This window comes from Kockiozyma suomiensis (assembly GCF_038497685.1).
Source record: "Kockiozyma suomiensis strain NRRL Y-17356 unplaced genomic scaffold V2V93scaffold_3, whole genome shotgun sequence".
NCBI lineage: Eukaryota > Fungi > Ascomycota > Lipomycetes > Lipomycetales > Lipomycetaceae > Kockiozyma > Kockiozyma suomiensis.
Window position 1 is genome coordinate 218,943 of NW_027117666.1, and position 16,572 is coordinate 235,514.

Here is a 16,572-nt window from a genome sequence, read left to right on the forward strand (position 1 = left end):
CACGTGGGTATGAATGAGATCCATCACTTGTATTACATAGTAGCACTTATAATAATTTTACATTGTGTATTTCAAAAGTGTGTAAGTATCTAAAATAGTACGATTAGTTTATTGGTCAATAAAGCTGAATCTAGGGCAACGCAGCGACATAAAAAATATACACAAACCCCTTTTGCTCACATCGACAGCTTACCTTTTTTAACACTCATCGAGACAGCCGAGTAGATCAGATTATTGCGCATCTTTCAGGAGAGAAATAGCAAAGTGGAACATTAGAATCAGAGAAACATATACTGTTGTTGATATATCCAGCCTTGCGCCTGAATCTAGCTTGAATCTGTGAGGCATGAGTGTCCGAAAGAAGTTTTTGATCTATACACAAGTACAGCCTCGAAGCGTGATCAAAGCCACTGTCTTTCAGAAACATTCACGATAGATAGCTGCATAAGATAATTGAAGCACTAGTTAGTACGAGAGATGTCGGGTGCGCGGAATGGCGGCAGCGCAGATAGTTATGGACACCTCGCGTCCTCACAACAGCTCGAGACTAGACGCGAAGTGGCATCTTTCAGGCCAACTTCATTGTTGACTTGTGGATTATCCAAATTTTACGCGTCAATTTCTCATAATAGTACAGAGATGCTGGCTGGTATGTGTTAGTTTTCTTCAGTTTAGAGAATCTGTGTGCTGATATGATTGCAGAGCCGCTGCTTCTACATCGATACCAACCACTCCGCCTGCTAGGTTCAGGTGCATTCGCTACTACTCACCTAGCTCTTGACACGTACACATCCACGCATGTCGCTATCAAACGGCTAGCGCAAGAGCATACGCCAATAGCACGCCACGAACATGAAGTTCTTCTGCGACTTCGCAGACGCAATTCACGGCATTTTGTCCGTTTATTGAGTTCCTTCCGCGACGAACAATCTCCCGATGTATTGGAATCCTGCCTCGTGCTCGAGCTACTTGATTCCTCTAATCGTGTAGCTTTACCTGATTGTGCGCATGGCGGTCTCGGACACGATCTTTTCTCTTGTCCTGAGCGAGTGCATACGCTAGCCGATCTCGCGGTGCAACTACTTGCTGGCATGCACGAACTACACACCCTGGGATTTATACATGCAGATCTCAAACCCGATAATATCATGTACGTTAGCTCTTTGAGTGGTACGCGTGCCAAAGTCAAGATCATCGATCTTGGAAATGCAGCAGCGAAATTAGACACACATCTTTATCATGACGACTTTGAAATTCAGTCGTTAGGATACCGAGCTCCTGAAGTTTTACTTGGCGATCGTGGTTTTGATGAGCGTATAGACATCTGGAGCGTCGGTGTTATTCTGCTTGAACTGCTAGCTGGAGAGCAATTGACGGGTGGTCGAATAATAAAGGGGAATACGCGCGAGGAGGTTGTAGCCGTCATGATGCGATGGTTTGGTGACCTTGACTGTTATAAAAGTACTGGATTATTATGGGACGATGCTTTTCCATCTGTGTCTGCTACTGCTACAGCGATCAAAATACCCAAAACACCCTCACCGCAAAAATCTTTTCGCACAACTTCCGATACAGGAAGTGCGCGACAAACAGTTACCAACTCGTCAGAGCGTCGTCGACGGTCATCGAATATGCTACGAGATTATGTTAAGCGGCGCCGAAAACCTCGTGATGAGAATTTATCAAGTAATACAGCTACTTCTTTTGCATCCTCCAATGAAGAGCAAATCATATCATTTGCGAGACGAAATGGATCAAGTACAAGACGACGAAAGAAAATGGAGAACGCAAAGGTGTTTGATTTTTCAACGCTGGATACTGAATCAATTACTCCGCCCCCAAAGCTAGAATCTGAGCCAAACAAGATGTTTGCAGATGATGCTTTTGAGGCAGCAATTATAAGCCGCACATCTCTTTCCTCGGCGCCACCAGTTGTCAAAGTTGAAGATAATCAAACGCCGCCCCCTCCTCCTCCTCCTCCTCCTCCTTCACAATCTACAAAACTAGATGTATTACTAAAAGATCCGCGGCGACAGGACTTATTACAGTTTATGAAAAGGCTACTGAATGTTGATTTTAGACAACGACCGACTGCTGTAGAACTTTTGCGGGATCCATTTCTCGTTGATGAGGTGTTGGGAGTTTGGGGAAGCGTGCTGATGAGCAGGTGATGTGTTATCTATGTACACTAGGTGTATTTCTACCATAGTTTTCAAGAAATGATTGGCGTTTTGAAATGATTGCTCGGTTTCTTTGTTTTTTGGATTGATTAAAATGTACAGTACTGTCAAAATAGAACTATAAGATAATTATTCACATGAGCACACAATCTTCCTTTTTCTTCGGCTTGCCGTTGCTTTTGAACGCTGCTATTTTTTTTCCTCCAGATAAAACACCAGAACTACCATTATCTGGAGCTGCACCGCCAATCAACTTTGATAAATCTCGAGGCGGTATATGACCAATCCTCTCCGCTTTCGCTAATCTGGAGGCTCTAGTAATCTTTACAGCCTCTGTGAACGCTCTTGTGATATTTATATCGTTTCTAGCGGAACTCTCGAAAAATTCACATTTCAGTTTTTTTGATAGATGAGAACCTTCGATTGAAGGTACCTGTCGCTCACCTACTTTGTCAGACTTCGTAGCGACGATAATGGCTGGCACTTGTTCTCCCTTTTGTCGTTCTACGGCCGCCAGCATCGGAGCGATTTTCTGGAATGAGGCACGAGAAGTTACAGAGTATACTAGTACAAAGCCTTCAGCATCGCGAATCCATTGCTCTCGTAGACCGGCAGAGTACTCTTCTAGACCGGCTGTGTCCAAAATTTCGAGAGTACATGATTGGTGAGCTATGATGAAGTGTTTGTGATACGAGTCTTCGATGGTGGGGTCATATCTCTCAATGAAATGATTTAAACATAGCTGATAAATAATTTGAATTAGTCTATGTGTCTATTTGTAACTACTGTTGATAAAGAAATGTACGTACCCGAATTGCTAGAGCGGTCTTGCCCACTCCAGCATCACCGAGAACAGCCAATTTGACGCCGGAGTTTTCCTTGCGCGGAGATAAAGCCATTTGCCATTCACTGCCTTCTTCATATCATCAAGAGAACAATTGATATCCGCTTCGTAGATAATCAATTGCGGCTTTTGAGGCTTTACATATATCCTTGCGACGTGAGAGAAGCAGAGTCACAGCGGCATCCGCTGAGTCCACCAATGTCCCCACAAATGTATCTGAAATTTGATAGGGTTTTGTGATTGAGTTTGGCGAGAACTTTCATTCATTCATATATCTTGTGATAGATTAATTTCACGATACGCTTATTGAAAGTCAATAACTAATATCGGAAATGAAGTTTATTAAAATATTTTTTCTTCTACTTTGTGGAGAGCCTTCTTATTGTGGACTCGGATAGACAACTGAGTAGCAGAGATGAAAAGCAAATCCTCATCTATCTTGCCAAGAGAAAATGAACTAGTATAACTATTGATAACACATCAAATCGATTACAATTAAACAAGATGTACAAAATAATGAATTAAAGAATCGCAAAAAAGCAGAAAAACATATAGTGACAAGCAAACAATTTCAAGAGACTTTGCCAACTCCAAATGCACAAAACGTCATTAAGAAAAACAAAAACACAAAACACAAACAAAAGAGTTTTCAAAAAATGAAAATGGGATTTTAGAATCTAATCCATTTTGACAAACCGACAACTTAATAAAACCACAAGAAGAAATAAAAGATAAGATATATCACATAGGCCTGCGATATCTCGTCTAAGATAATAGCCAAAAACGTTAGTCGCCTCGCCCATTTCCGTCTCAAAATTATAAACAGTAAGTTTACAGCCATTGGTTCTAATACTTCATTATTAGTCTAATGATGAAAAAGATAATCAACATTGGGAAACGTACACGATCCCACTGAGGGTCTTGAATGAATCCACACAACACCTTTGAGCCAGTCTGCAGCAATGGATGACCGGCGACACTATGATGGCACAATTAATATACTTTACTTATGCAAATACAAACAGTAGAAATATAACACAAGATAGTAAACATACACTTGTAGGAACCGTTCTAAACCTTCGCGCCTGGACTCGATAACCTCATCCGAGAATCGGTTTGTAAACACCTTTCCAGGAAGAGGAGGGATAGTGACACGAGAGGACTCGCGTTCTAAAATATCTCTGAAATATTCAAAATCACTATATCTCCGTCGCACAACAGAGTATTTTAATTTAAACGCAGGAATGTTTGTCTATTAGTATAAAAGTGTCAGCCAGTGTGCAAACTAAACCCCTCAAATTATTGAATACACACCCTGCAAATAATTTCGTAATCTGTGTACATTCCTCGACCGTACCCAACTACAGCACATTAGCATAAACTACACAAACAAAGTGTATTACCCAATTGAAATTATTCACCATGAGTCTCCGGATTGCGGACCTAATAGGACAGAAGGACTCATTAGCACAACCAATCTCCATAACTTCTCTTCCATAAAGCAAAAGAAAAGCAGAAAAGCTACATACTTCAATTTCTAGAAAGTTCTCGGGAACTCCATAAATTTCATCAAAAGTCTGCTGTTTGAACTGCGGCCGCGAAATAAATTCGAAATTTCTCGACGAGGGCGAAGTCGAACCAGACCTGGAATTTCCGCTTCCGCTGCCTAGCGACCCACTAGGCATTGGCTGAGGTAAAGAGTTCTGCATATTCTGCATTGCCTTGAAATATTTCTTTTGTAATCGGAAGAGAGGAAGACGAGGAGGGTTCAGTTGTCAAGAATCTCGAGGCTCGTATTCGTTGGATTCGGCGGCGGTCATCAGAATCGCTTTCGTGCTCGGCCCCTTCTCTTATTAGCAACAACCCTGATCCTAAATTAAAGTTGAACTGCACGTGATTCGTTATCGGACTGAGATTATCTGATATTTGATCTGGTGAAATCCTATGTGTGCTTAGCTGTACGATTGTAGTTGTCTTGAATGAGAATAATATAGACTACAATTTTGACTCGCTAATGAGCTGTTCAATAATTAGTTGTAGAGCAAGAAGGGTATGCGCTGCTATCGAAAAATTCATCTCACAAGTGCAGTTTCGTGGCTGCAATCTCGATTTGCAGCAATAAATTGCTCAGTCGAGGCAGCAGTAATCCATATTCTAAGTTTATTTCCATATAAATGTAAGGGACTTCTTCAAATACAAATCATCAATAAACATAGCTCAGATAATAAAAATACGAATACGACATGGGAGTAGGGTTCTATCTCCCAAAATATTTTCTATTTTCAATGTGCGGTTGGGAGCAATAGGAAAAAAATACTATTTTAACGATTGCACTATTTCGACTCTGCCTGCTTGAAATACACCAATTTCAGCATGTCACTTTTTGAAATTGAAGGATGGTCAGTATCAGTGCCCGTTCAATCATCTGACTCATTGCAACTTAATGCGCCGACGACTGCCGCGGGGTCAGATACGCCGATTCCAAAGAAACATAGGAAGAAAATCAAAAAGGCACAGACACACGCTATTGAAGACAAATACACGAGGTCTGAGAGCGGGAAGAAAGTGACCAGCGATGAGTTGCAAAAGCTTTTTGTCGAGCAATTTGGTGTAAATGGTGAAATGGTGAAGGATGAGAAAAGTAAAAAAGAGATCAAGAAAAGCACTTTGACGGCATCGTCAGATACAAAGAGCGATAGTGTAGTCGAGAGCTCAAAATTGAAACGAAAAGCGGAAGATGAGAATATAAAGTCACCAAAGAGGGAGAAGGAAAAGAAATCTGAAGCAATTCATCAGGTCGTCCCGAAACTATCCAAAGACAAGAATCCCAGGCAGGATGACAAGAAAGCATCAACATTCAACAAGTCAGAAGTCGCTACCGTCATAGCAAAGCCGATACAACAGGTAAAACTGACACCACTGCAGCAGAAAATGAAGGACAAGCTGGCTGGTTCTAGGTTCCGCTGGATCAATGAAAAATTGTATACGACTACCTCAGAGGACGCTATAAAGCTAATCAAGAAGCAACCTGAGCTATACAAGGAATATCATGAAGGATTCAGACAGCAAGTGCAGTCTTGGCCTGAGAATCCTGTTGATATTTTTGTGACGCGGATCAAAGAGATGGCAAAGAGCAGAATGCCGCCACCTAAAGGTTTACCAAAAGACAGAGACGGTACAACGTATATAGCAGATATGGGCTGCGGAGATGCCGAACTTTCAAGACAAGTATCAACCAAATACGCGCCACAGAAGAAGAATGGAAAGAGAGCTGGACGATTTGATCCCAAGATAGTAGTGCACAGCTTTGATTTGGCAAAGACTAATGAGAGAGTCACTGTTGCTGATGTCAAACGTGTGCCATTACCCGATGCTAGTGTTCATATTGTCGTTTTTTGCTTATGTGAGTATCTTTCGTTGGAGGGGTGACCAAAAAAGATTACTAACAAACTGTAGCGCTAATGGGAACCAACTTTCTTGATTTTATCAAAGAGGCCAATAGGATATTAAAATCAAGGTAGATATCCTCTTCTTTCATTATTATTAGATTTTAGAATTTAGCTAATGATTTTTTTAAGCGGTCAATTATGGATTTCTGAAATCAAGTCCCGGTTCTCAGATACTGACGGTACAGATTTTGTAAATGCAATCAAAACCCATGGATTTGTTCACACCGAGACAGACGACTCGAACCTGATGTTTATTCGATTTGAATTTTTCCGTCCCTTGTCCGAGAAAAAGGAAGCTCGAGCGATAGCTGAGGGTAGTGGAGCTCCGTCAAAGAAACCTAAGCCTAAATTTATCGAAGAGTCTGATGACGAGGAGGAGGGGACTTCCAATGGTGGTCCGTTACTCAAGCCTTGTTTATATAAAAAGAGGTAGATAACCAAAAAAAGTTATGTCGTTCTATTATTTACAAATTATGTACATTACCATCGAACAGGAGGCTCATTTGATCGTCTTTCAATGCGCTTAATCTCGTAGTCTTGCTTCGCATCTTTTACTTCCAGCAATTTCATTTGCCGTTCCTGTAGAGCGTCAATATTTTATGTTTAATATTAATATTTAATAGTGGCACTTACATAATATTCTTCTTTACTCTCTTTGGGTAGCTGCTGGCTTGTTCTAGGCTTTGGCAGCAAGTCTGCTTCTGGTGTCTGCATGCAGAGTCAGTTTCAGTTTTGTTTAGAGTATTGCACTCGAACAGATTCAAAAACTTACCAAAACTCTGGCCTTGTCGTAGGTCTTGTACCGAATCTCAGTAAACTCTTGTAAATAGTAAGAACCAATTACCATTACTGACATAAATGGCAATCCGTAGAACAGAAACGGGTTCTTTTTTGCGTATTTGTAATATTCAACTTTGGTACGATAGATAAATAGAGATATCTTCTGAATTAAAATAGGTCGAGTATCTTCTTCTTCTTCAAAAATAATCCGCTTGTACTTTTTCGGTGGAGGTGGTTCTTTCTGTGACGGCGCACTTTGCGCTGCGAGATGAGAGATTGCAGTCGTTGAGAAGGCTGAGTATATTCTTTGAAGATCGACAGTACCTCTTCCTGATATTCTAGCTTGCCGTAAGATTATGCTAGGGAATGCCATGATTATGAATAATATGGAAAGTCTCGGCAAAATGTCATAAGAGACTGCCACAGACGTATTCAATCGAGCCGTCTGAGGCTGAGGCTGAAACTGAAGCAGCTACGCGTACAGCCTCCGCCCGATGTTCGTTGCCTCTATATCTATTGATTCACCTTTCTCTTTCTTCTCTCTGATAATCTGTCTTTTGTTTGAATCTGTTTGTTGATGATTATGTGATTTGGTCCATTTCTCGGTATTGAATCTGCATACTCGAGCGTGTTTACGGATTTCCAGATTAACTCAATTCATTTGGAGTAGTCTAGTTCAGCTTCATACAAATCAGCTCCTCACACACATTCGAATTTGCTCTACCGCCGTTTATATTTCCTCAATAGTTGAAGACAGTATACACAATGCAAAGATTTAGTCGTCGTCAACCGTCGCCTTCGGGATTTAAAGTCCATTCCGTGGTTCGTCTGTCCGATTCTCCTTCGGACGCTATTGCAACGACGCAAGCAACTCAATCAGCATATACACATGAAATCTCAAATAGTCGCAGTGAGAGCTATTTAGGTGACTCGCTGGAAATTCCTACAATTGTCATGACACCTCACGAGCAAGATATTCAAAATGAGAGCGAAATCGCATATTTTGATAGTGCTCAGCGACAACGAGCTTCATATTCTTCTGATTCATCAAGTGTCTCGGCTGCCATGGTGGCTGATTTCCATCGGCTATCTGTTAACTCTCGATATTCTGAGGATGGATCAATGACATCTGATAGTAGGCGAAACAGATTTAGTGCCTTGTTCAAAGACAAATTGCAGTTACGATCCAGATCGCGCGGTGAAGAGGACGCCGTAGCCTCACCTTCTGGCGGAAGTTTGTCATCGCCATACGGTCGTGCGCGAAGTAATAGCAACACCAGTGCAGGTCGTAATCGAAGCAGTTCATCACTTATTCAACCAGGTCACTTGAGCCTGCATCTTCCGGAGAATTTACAATCGATTACACCCGACGAAGCACTAGTTGCACGACTTAAAGTGAAAAATGACGAGGACAAAGATGCAGAGATTGAATCTGAATCTATGTGGGAGTCGAGAGCCGTTTTACTCGCTAGGAAGGAAGGCGAGGTTGATAAAAATAGCGTTTCAAGTCGGCGATCTGGATTCGCTGATTTATCGCAGTCTTCGGTGGATACGCTATCATTTGTCGGCTCTGCAAACAATCAACAGTCAGCTCAGAGAAAAGTTTCTAGTGGCTCAATTGCACATAGTGCAGTGAGCGACGGCGACTTACAAGCTGCTATTGATCTACACGAATCTGGTGACTTGGAAAAATCCACTCTGTTATTCGGTCAGTTGGCTGACCCGGAAGGCGTAAACAATCCGTTAGCTCAAGTATTGTACGGATTAGCTCTCCGTCATGGATGGGGTTTACGTGCCGATCCTGACGATGCAATCCACTACTTTCGACTCGCGGCTTCAAACTCTGCATTCATAGAAGAAGCAGCAAAGAAAGCTAATGTCAAAGTAAATCCTCGAAATCGGAAAGCCGGAGTTGGCGGTGCAAAAGGTGAGCTCACGCTGGCGATCTTCGAACTTGGCAATTGTTTTAGGTATGGATGGGGTGTCGAGCAGGATGCTGTGGCTGCAAAGCATTATTATGAAACTGCTGCCAATCTTGGGGATTCTGATGCTATGACTGAGACTGGTAAGTTAGTTTTTCATTTCTTGTTGCTCTGCGTGCTAATGAGTTATCAAAAATAGGATGGTGCTATCTTGAGGGTTTCGGGTGTGAGAAGGATAAGTTTATTGCCGCACAGTTTCTGCGTATGGCTCAAGAAGCAGGAAAAGAGGAAGTTGGACAGTCATGGATTTGGAAACCAAAGTATGATCCTACGACGGAGAATCTATCTTTACGCGAAAAAGGTAAGCGGAGACGACATGCATTTCGAACATAAGGCATTCATAAATACTATATACAAAAAGAATGAAAATAATGATAGGATAAAATTCCAGGATATGTATCGTTGTAGTTGAACTAGCGTAAGCGTAACTTAAAAGAAAATTATCCTGATTTCGACTTATCCCTATCCAAGGAGAAACTAACTGAGTTTTTCAATTTCTGTTTATACTCATCGGCATATTGTTCTCTAATTTTCTGTCCAGCTTCTCGACCATATATATCTTCAGGTGTTCTCATTTTCATTTGTTCGAATAATTCGTTTTTAGCTCTTGCTCTTGCATTGTTCTTTTTTCGTTGTAACATTCGTGCTTCGTGTAGACAGCGGTTCATATCATCTTTAAGATTGTTGCATCGGAATTGTCGTTCCATGAATGCAAGACCTTGGTGGCAGTCTTGCAGAGCGAAAATTATATCTGTGCAGTCTGTGAAAGATGTCAATTAATAGTGCTCTGAATGTGTTTTGTTATGAAGACCGTACCGATGTAGTTTGGATCATCGAGATTAGGATGCATTGTTAATTAGCAGTGCCGCATATGATCTGTATTTTTCTCCAATCTTTTAAGATATATACGTATATACTAAATTTTGAACATAAACAGTCGAATGTTAACAGTGAGATTGAACATGATACGATTGGGAGCAAGTGTAGGAAATCCCAGCCACGCACGCGCCTTGATGTGCGCCACACCTTTTCATGGAAATGCTAAGTGATGCGCAAGCGATGAAGTTATCTTTCGGCATATTACACCAAAATATATTCCGGTTAACAATTGATTGTGGAGTATATAGAGACGTATTAGCCATGTCTGAATCGTCATCAAGTAGCGCTGCTACTGCTGCTGCAAACAAAAAGCAGGCTGGTATATTATATTCCTCGACTATAATTTCATAAAGCGTGAGACGAAACTAATAGATCAAATAGATCTTCAAGCACAATACAACAACTACAAATCAATATTACAACAATTAGCTCAAAAGATCGGGGAACTAGAGAGCGAAACAGATGAGCACAAGCTCGTTCTTGATACTCTAAAGCCTTTACCGGTTGATCGCAAGTGTTTTCGTATGATTGGCGGTGTACTTGTTGAGAGAACTGTTGGAGAAGTTATCCCTGCTTTAGAGACGAATGCTGGCGGAGTTGAAGCAGTGTTGAAGCAGTTGGTTGAAGAGTATCGCAAGACTGAGGAGGATATGCGAAACTGGCAGGTATGTGCCTATTAGCTACGATATTAGATTTGATGAAGTTTGGCACTGACACTACTAATCTAGAAAAAGAATAAAGTCCAGGTGGTGCAGGGGTCATGAGAATGATTGACCGAATGCAGTCAATAATGGAGATATATTGTAAATAGTTACGACAAGTGATTAAGAATGTCACAGTGAATACATGTGATTTAGATTCGATTCCAAATCTTCCTATTTCTTTCAGTCTCCTGCAGACAAAGTCTTCTATCGAGAGTAGAACAAATTTTAGAAAATATGAAGATAATATAGCTCAATGTGCAGAAATTTGATTAAATATATACAAAAGAATGCTAAAGAAAAGAGATGCCGAACAACAATAGTTCAGAGGTCACAAAAAGCACACTGAAAACTAAAAAAAAAAAAAATAAAAAAAAAATAAAATTAGGCAAGCAATACAATATTCCAACAGCAATAACTCCATTTTGCTCATAGGCAATTTTATGTATCCACTGAATTAACTCAAATAGCCGATTTCCGCCGTGCAGCAAGATCATTAAACACTCTGACGTTACTGAAGCGGGAATCATTCTCGACGACTCCCTTCTCGACTTCCTTCTCCAGTGCATCATTGGTGATTCCGTACTTATTCCATCGAACAATGGGCGCTCGAACAATGTTTTGCATAGAAGGAACGCCAGAAACCTTGCCTTGCTTTCGAAGCATATCAATGAATGCATCTGGATCGTCAAGAGCCGTATTTTTTAGTTTCTGCAGGGCAACTATATCCCCCGACGCAGTCTCTCGTTGAGAGTTGAGAAGTTCCAAAGTAGATGAGAGAGCGATATAGTCGGTGTTAGTGTCAAGGTCAATGTCAACGCTAGGCACGCCAGCATCAGCAGCTAGTGGCGACGGTGTCTGCTCAGCGTTGACCGAGGCCTCGACTGCGGCTGATTCCGCCGCTCGCTCTTTCGAACGGGTAGTGACTGGTGTAATTGGCGGAAGGTTTGCCAGCGCAAGACGGCGCTGAAGCGAGATAGCCTGGTTTTTGGCATACGTGGACGCTCGGCGAGGCTGCGGTAGCGGTGTCGCGTCAGCGTAGTAAGCCCCTTGCCGCTCCTGCTCCTGCTGCCGCTGCGCCTGGTTCTGATTCTCAGTCCCTGATGTCAGATGAGTCGAAAGGTCTTGTGCAGAATGAGCATGCCCGAGGCTTATTTCGTCGACGGGTAAGTCTGGCATAGGGAGATCGATACGCTCTGCGGCCTGGAGCGCGGCTTTTTCGTCGAGCAGGGGCTCGCTGACAAAGTGCTGAACCTGCTGCTGCTGCTGTTCTGCTGCGTCCTCAGCCATAGTGTAAATAAAGGCAAAAGGGAGTAGGCGGAGTAGGGGAAGAGGAGGGCTGGGAGTAGGGAAAGAGGGCGAGGAGAAGAACGGAGTCGGGGAAGGAAGCGGCACGAAGATGAGGTCACGGTTGCGCGATGTTGCGGCGCGTGTGTCGCACTATCGTTAAAACCCTTTCCCTGATTTGGTCTAGCCAAAGTTTAAAATTGATTATATAGTGAATTATGTCATAAGAACTGGTACGCAGCGTATATCGAATACAGTATTACAATAGCTATGCCGGTCTCTGCTATCTACTCGCGAGCGCCTGCTTTTCAAATAATAACTGAGTTTGATAAAGAATACCGATTACTGTGCTTTGGATTTTGTTCTCTATTGCATCTAAAGTATATTAGTATTCTTAGCCAATCTCTGCCTAAAAAGTACGCTGATTATCAGGGGTTCATGCAAACTAATATGCATTAGTTATGCCATATACATTGTATTATATCTCAATTAGTGCATTTAGGGAACCCGAACCCTTTCCGTTCTCGCCGCTCGCTTCTCTCGTTCAATCTTTGCCGTCTTTACCTTGTTTGCCTGCACTTCTCTTTTTTTTTGTTTGCCTTTTGTTTGCTGTCCTTTTCCTTTCATCAGCCTGATTTCTGTCTGGTCTGCTGTGCTGGTTGCTGCATATTCGGCGTTGATTGTGCTCGACTTCTTGTTTCACTGGAGTACGTCATCGCCGCCGTTATCTTTCTCTCTTCCCCGGATATTCGTCGCTGACCATTCGTTATCGCAGGACTGGCTGGCCTCTCTCTCCCCTCTCGTCTCATTCCCCTTTAGCCTCCTCTCAGTGCGCGGCGGTTTCTCCTATCATTAATGCTCTCCCCAGCTAATTTTTTGCGTCGGAAATTTCGCTCAATATTCCTGACCGATGTATCTCCTTCTTCGACTCTAGCCCGCCTAGAGACCTCTTGGGACATTAATAAGACTATAAGTCGTGTTCAAGCACACCGGTTCGTCATTACAGATCTGCAGTATCTCCTGGACTTTGCTATCATCTTCTTTGTTCTCTGTATTGTCACCGAGCCCGGTCCTATCCTTAGAATTCTCATCGCCATCGGCTTCTCTCTCCTACTCCTAATTCCCATTACTTCGCAGTTTTTTTTTCCTTTCCTGCCCATAGGCACATGGCTCTTCTTATTCTACTCCTGCCGTTTTGTTCCCGCATCATGGCGTCCTCCTATCTGGGTTCGAGTGCTACCCTCTCTCGAGACAATCTTCTATGGTGGAAATCTCAGTAACGTGCTCGCCGCTCAGAAGTCTCCAGTTCTTGATATACTCGCGTGGATCCCGTATGGTCTTATCCATTTTGGTGGGCCTTTTGTCTGCTCGGCTGTCATTTTTCTTTTTGCTGCTCCGGGAACTCTTCCCGTCTTTGCTCATGCCTTCGGCTACATGAACCTCATTGGCGTCTCTATCCAACTTATGTTCCCTAACTCACCCCCTTGGTACGAAAATATGTATGGTCTTGTCCCTGCCACTTATGACGTCAAAGGTTCGCCAGGAGGTTTGGCTCGGGTCGATCAGATTATTGGTCTTGACCTCTACACTTCCTCCTTTACCGCTTCGCCAATGGTGTTTGGTGCATTTCCGTCCCTGCATTCTGGTTGCGCCGTCATCGAAGTCCTCTTCATGTCCTACTTGTTCCCCCGTCTTACTCCTTATCTGATGGGATATGTTCTTTGGATTTGGTGGTCAACTATGTACCTCACCCACCACTACTTTGTCGATCTTATCGGTGGTGCCATTCTTTCACTTTCAGTCTTTGTCTTAGTCGCCCGCTCGTATCTTCCCAAAGTTCAACCTGACAAACCATCCCGTTGGGCCTACGATTACGTCGAGCTCGGTATTCTTCCCGCCCCCAAAGCTCGTCTTACGAAAGAATACACACCTGGTGACTGGACTCTTTATAATTCTAGTGACTCATCTGACGCTTATACTCTGACGCCAACTTCGGAATGGGAAATCGAAACCTTGGCGGATAATGAGGACGAGTTTAATAGACCACTTGTTAACGCGAATAATGCAAAACCTTCCAGGGCATTGAATGAAAAGGCGGTATATGAAGGATGAAGAGGGCGGTTATCAATTTTTGATGATTTTTGGTCGCCTTTTATGTAAAGTAAAGCTATCGCATACATGCAAGTACACGATGAACATGAGCTGCATGATTTAACAGAAATAGGTTTCTCAATGTTTAATTCTCCCTTCGGTTCTGCTTCTATAAATATTTCCTCTATTGTTTAATTTTTTTATGACATGTTTTTATGCTGAATTTTCATTTTATCTCTTCACACGACTGTACGATAATGTGATTTCTTTACTTTAATTTTTTTTTACATGGATTTGTATAATCTTTACTATATTAATTTAATCTCAAATCATCTATGCCATTATATTAATCGATTAGTATATATATATATATATATAAAAATATAAGTCGCACCCCATAGAAAATTCCAAAGCGCCATAACAAGAGTACATATAAAAAACGGAAGGTGGAATCATGCCTGGCACTTAACCAGATCCATAAAATTCCTTTAACGAATGGCAGCATCTTTCTTAGCCGTGGTCTCCTGCTGCGCCTTCATTTCCGCCATCTTCCGCTTCATCATAACTTTTCCAAAAAAATTCAGCGAGAATGGCAGCATAATCATGTCAATCACTATCCATGCAGCTAGTACTCCGTAATTTCTACCTAACGTATTATGCGTGTTGAACATAATAGTTCGTGTCGCGTCAGCGAGGTTCTTGATCGGCAACGCGTATCCATATCGATAAAATACGTTCTGTAATGGAATCGAATAGAAGGCTGGAGATATATTACTGATTACTGTGCAAATTAACCCGAATCCGAGAATGGGTGGATAGGTAGCGATGCAGATTAAGGCCAGGTTCTCTAGAAAAATTCCCATTGCCAGCATGCCTAAGTAATTTGTCATCCAAAATACAACAAAGCCGGCGTGTCCAAAAGCACGAGAGAAATCCATCTGGAAGGCTAGCGAGACGAGAGAGTAGAACAATGAAAGAAATAAATATGCAATCCAAGAAGACATATACCGGTATGCTATCATATGTGACCGTTGGAGATGAGGCGAAATCAGCTGATGAATTGGCGCAAAGAAATTAAACTGGAAAAACGAGGTAATGACGATTAAAATTAATCCGACCTGCGTCGTCGCCGTTGCTGTTGGATTATCAAATGGGAACAGATTCGCTAAAGCGATCTCACTCGGACGAGTGACAAGTTGTGGCGAATCGTTGACGATATCGGAAAGTGTGTAGTTCTCAGCTGCAAGCGCTAGAGTCTGTAGCGCAAACTCGCCGGTATAGTTCGCGCTGAGCTGCATTACCCACGACACAATGTATCCCATTGCAAGCATATCTCTAGCCTGAGAATACATGAACGTCACTTGGCCTGTACCGTTATATGAAGTACCAGTCGTGGAAGGATTTTGCAGAGCACTTGTAAGTACTTCGGTGGCGTTGGGCGGGATGTAAAAAATACCCCACGTCCGCTCATTCTGGATATCATGCACGATTTCATCATATGACCGGCTGTCTACTGTCTTTACGTTGACAGAGTTTCGAGAGCCGGAAAAGGCTTGCGCATAGTTGATGAAAGAAGGGCCAACAATGTCGCCCTCGTCGTTGTTGACAATCCAAAGATGAACACGGTCGAGATACGAAAGTCGTTTATAGAAGGAGGCCCAATATATAGAAAACAGCATCTACTGAAATTTAGCAAGACGAAGAGCAGGTTATTTTTGGAATAGTAAGCACATACCAGCATAAGAACACCCATTAATAATACAGACAATGCCCTCTGTTTAAAGACCGCATGTCGCTTCTCTTTCAAGGCCGAACTGAAAAAGCCGTATTTGGGGGGAATTCCTCCAGGCCCTGTAGGTCCACCAGGACCAGGACTAGAACCAGAACCAGCAGGCTGAGGTTGTTTCTCCGCAGCATCTAGTGTAGCAGCAGATGAATCTTTGCCAGAGCCTTTTTCATCGTTTGCTTCTCTTTCTCTACCGGCGCCGTCGCTATTCACTAGTACCTCGTCAAACAGATCGCCACTGAGCGATTGTCTTTCGGCATTTGAGAATTTCCTCAATAAATCCTCGTCTCCGTAAAAGTCTGGTTCTTCCAGCTCACGGCTTTCTGACGCTTGATTCGAGTATGCCATTTTAAAGACGAATAGATATAATTTTAAATATACCTTTGACGTGCTATACTGTTTTTTGCGCACCAATCTTTGATGTCAAAAGAAGTGATTATGCGACAAAATCACCAATTAGATGATGCAACAAAAGATAATGCCATAGAATATGAGGCATAGAAAATCGGATTTTATACCCTCTTTGTGAAGATTTAGAGACCTTGATCATCCGAGTGTTGGTCAGCATTTTTTTTGTTCGGCTCCGAAGTGGT

General features: G+C 42.4%; 11 protein-coding genes across 11 annotated transcripts; 5 read left to right on the plus strand and 6 right to left on the minus strand.

The window, feature by feature from the left end:
- The first annotated feature begins 13 nt into the window (after positions 1–13).
- V2V93DRAFT_365235 (kinase-like domain-containing protein) lies at positions 14–2,312 on the plus strand. The gene is made up of 3 exons (XM_066909035.1): positions 14–81; positions 145–649; positions 703–2,312. The coding sequence occupies exons 2-3, from the start codon at positions 478–480 to the stop codon at positions 2,169–2,171; spliced, it is 1,641 nt and encodes a 546-aa protein (XP_066767323.1). The 5' UTR covers positions 14–81; positions 145–477; the 3' UTR covers positions 2,172–2,312.
- Positions 2,187–3,320, minus strand: V2V93DRAFT_384629 (ras family-domain-containing protein). Its single transcript, XM_066912222.1, has 2 exons — positions 2,990–3,320; positions 2,187–2,922 (listed from the first exon to the last, which is right to left on the minus strand). Exons 1-2 carry the CDS (start codon positions 3,077–3,079, stop codon positions 2,314–2,316), a joined length of 699 nt encoding a protein of 232 aa, XP_066767324.1. The 5' UTR covers positions 3,080–3,320; the 3' UTR covers positions 2,187–2,313.
- Positions 3,321–3,930: 610 nt separating this feature from the next.
- On the minus strand, positions 3,931–4,652 carry V2V93DRAFT_315060 (Phox homologous domain-containing protein; the record flags this gene model as incomplete). The annotated part of the gene is made up of 5 exons (XM_066907233.1): positions 3,931–4,003; positions 4,080–4,276; positions 4,339–4,385; positions 4,446–4,467; positions 4,554–4,652. Coding segments are annotated over 5 exons (438 nt in total), but the record flags the coding sequence as incomplete, so codon positions are not given.
- A 543-nt stretch (positions 4,653–5,195) lies between these two features.
- On the plus strand, positions 5,196–7,035 carry V2V93DRAFT_365242 (methyltransferase-domain-containing protein). The gene is made up of 3 exons (XM_066909036.1): positions 5,196–6,427; positions 6,481–6,541; positions 6,603–7,035. The coding sequence occupies exons 1-3, from the start codon at positions 5,398–5,400 to the stop codon at positions 6,904–6,906; spliced, it is 1,395 nt and encodes a 464-aa protein (XP_066767326.1). The 5' UTR covers positions 5,196–5,397; the 3' UTR covers positions 6,907–7,035.
- On the minus strand, positions 6,781–7,707 carry V2V93DRAFT_365245 (cytochrome c oxidase assembly protein COX16-domain-containing protein). The gene is made up of 3 exons (XM_066909037.1): positions 7,246–7,707; positions 7,107–7,181; positions 6,781–7,052 (listed from the first exon to the last, which is right to left on the minus strand). The coding sequence occupies exons 1-3, from the start codon at positions 7,624–7,626 to the stop codon at positions 6,954–6,956; spliced, it is 555 nt and encodes a 184-aa protein (XP_066767327.1). The 5' UTR covers positions 7,627–7,707; the 3' UTR covers positions 6,781–6,953.
- A 33-nt stretch (positions 7,708–7,740) lies between these two features.
- V2V93DRAFT_365246 (uncharacterized protein) lies at positions 7,741–9,620 on the plus strand. The gene is made up of 2 exons (XM_066909038.1): positions 7,741–9,318; positions 9,375–9,620. The coding sequence occupies exons 1-2, from the start codon at positions 8,019–8,021 to the stop codon at positions 9,566–9,568; spliced, it is 1,494 nt and encodes a 497-aa protein (XP_066767328.1). The 5' UTR covers positions 7,741–8,018; the 3' UTR covers positions 9,569–9,620.
- V2V93DRAFT_150242 (uncharacterized protein) lies at positions 9,525–10,270 on the minus strand. Its single transcript, XM_066906870.1, has 2 exons — positions 10,052–10,270; positions 9,525–9,995 (listed from the first exon to the last, which is right to left on the minus strand). The coding sequence occupies exons 1-2, from the start codon at positions 10,083–10,085 to the stop codon at positions 9,676–9,678; spliced, it is 354 nt and encodes a 117-aa protein (XP_066767329.1). The 5' UTR covers positions 10,086–10,270; the 3' UTR covers positions 9,525–9,675.
- A 15-nt stretch (positions 10,271–10,285) lies between these two features.
- V2V93DRAFT_365251 (Prefoldin subunit-domain-containing protein) lies at positions 10,286–11,126 on the plus strand. The gene is made up of 3 exons (XM_066909039.1): positions 10,286–10,433; positions 10,496–10,779; positions 10,843–11,126. The coding sequence occupies exons 1-3, from the start codon at positions 10,295–10,297 to the stop codon at positions 10,876–10,878; spliced, it is 459 nt and encodes a 152-aa protein (XP_066767330.1). The 5' UTR covers positions 10,286–10,294; the 3' UTR covers positions 10,879–11,126.
- On the minus strand, positions 10,955–12,220 carry V2V93DRAFT_365252 (uncharacterized protein). Its single transcript, XM_066909040.1, has one exon. The coding sequence runs from the start codon at positions 12,103–12,105 to the stop codon at positions 11,278–11,280; it is 828 nt and encodes a 275-aa protein (XP_066767331.1). The 5' UTR covers positions 12,106–12,220; the 3' UTR covers positions 10,955–11,277.
- A 440-nt stretch (positions 12,221–12,660) lies between these two features.
- On the plus strand, positions 12,661–14,532 carry V2V93DRAFT_365255 (uncharacterized protein). Its single transcript, XM_066909041.1, has one exon. It carries the CDS (start codon positions 12,958–12,960, stop codon positions 14,212–14,214), a length of 1,257 nt encoding a protein of 418 aa, XP_066767332.1. The 5' UTR covers positions 12,661–12,957; the 3' UTR covers positions 14,215–14,532.
- V2V93DRAFT_365257 (uncharacterized protein) lies at positions 14,481–16,569 on the minus strand. Its single transcript, XM_066909042.1, has 2 exons — positions 15,929–16,569; positions 14,481–15,872 (listed from the first exon to the last, which is right to left on the minus strand). Exons 1-2 carry the CDS (start codon positions 16,325–16,327, stop codon positions 14,682–14,684), a joined length of 1,590 nt encoding a protein of 529 aa, XP_066767333.1. The 5' UTR covers positions 16,328–16,569; the 3' UTR covers positions 14,481–14,681.
- Positions 16,570–16,572: the final 3 nt, after the last annotated feature.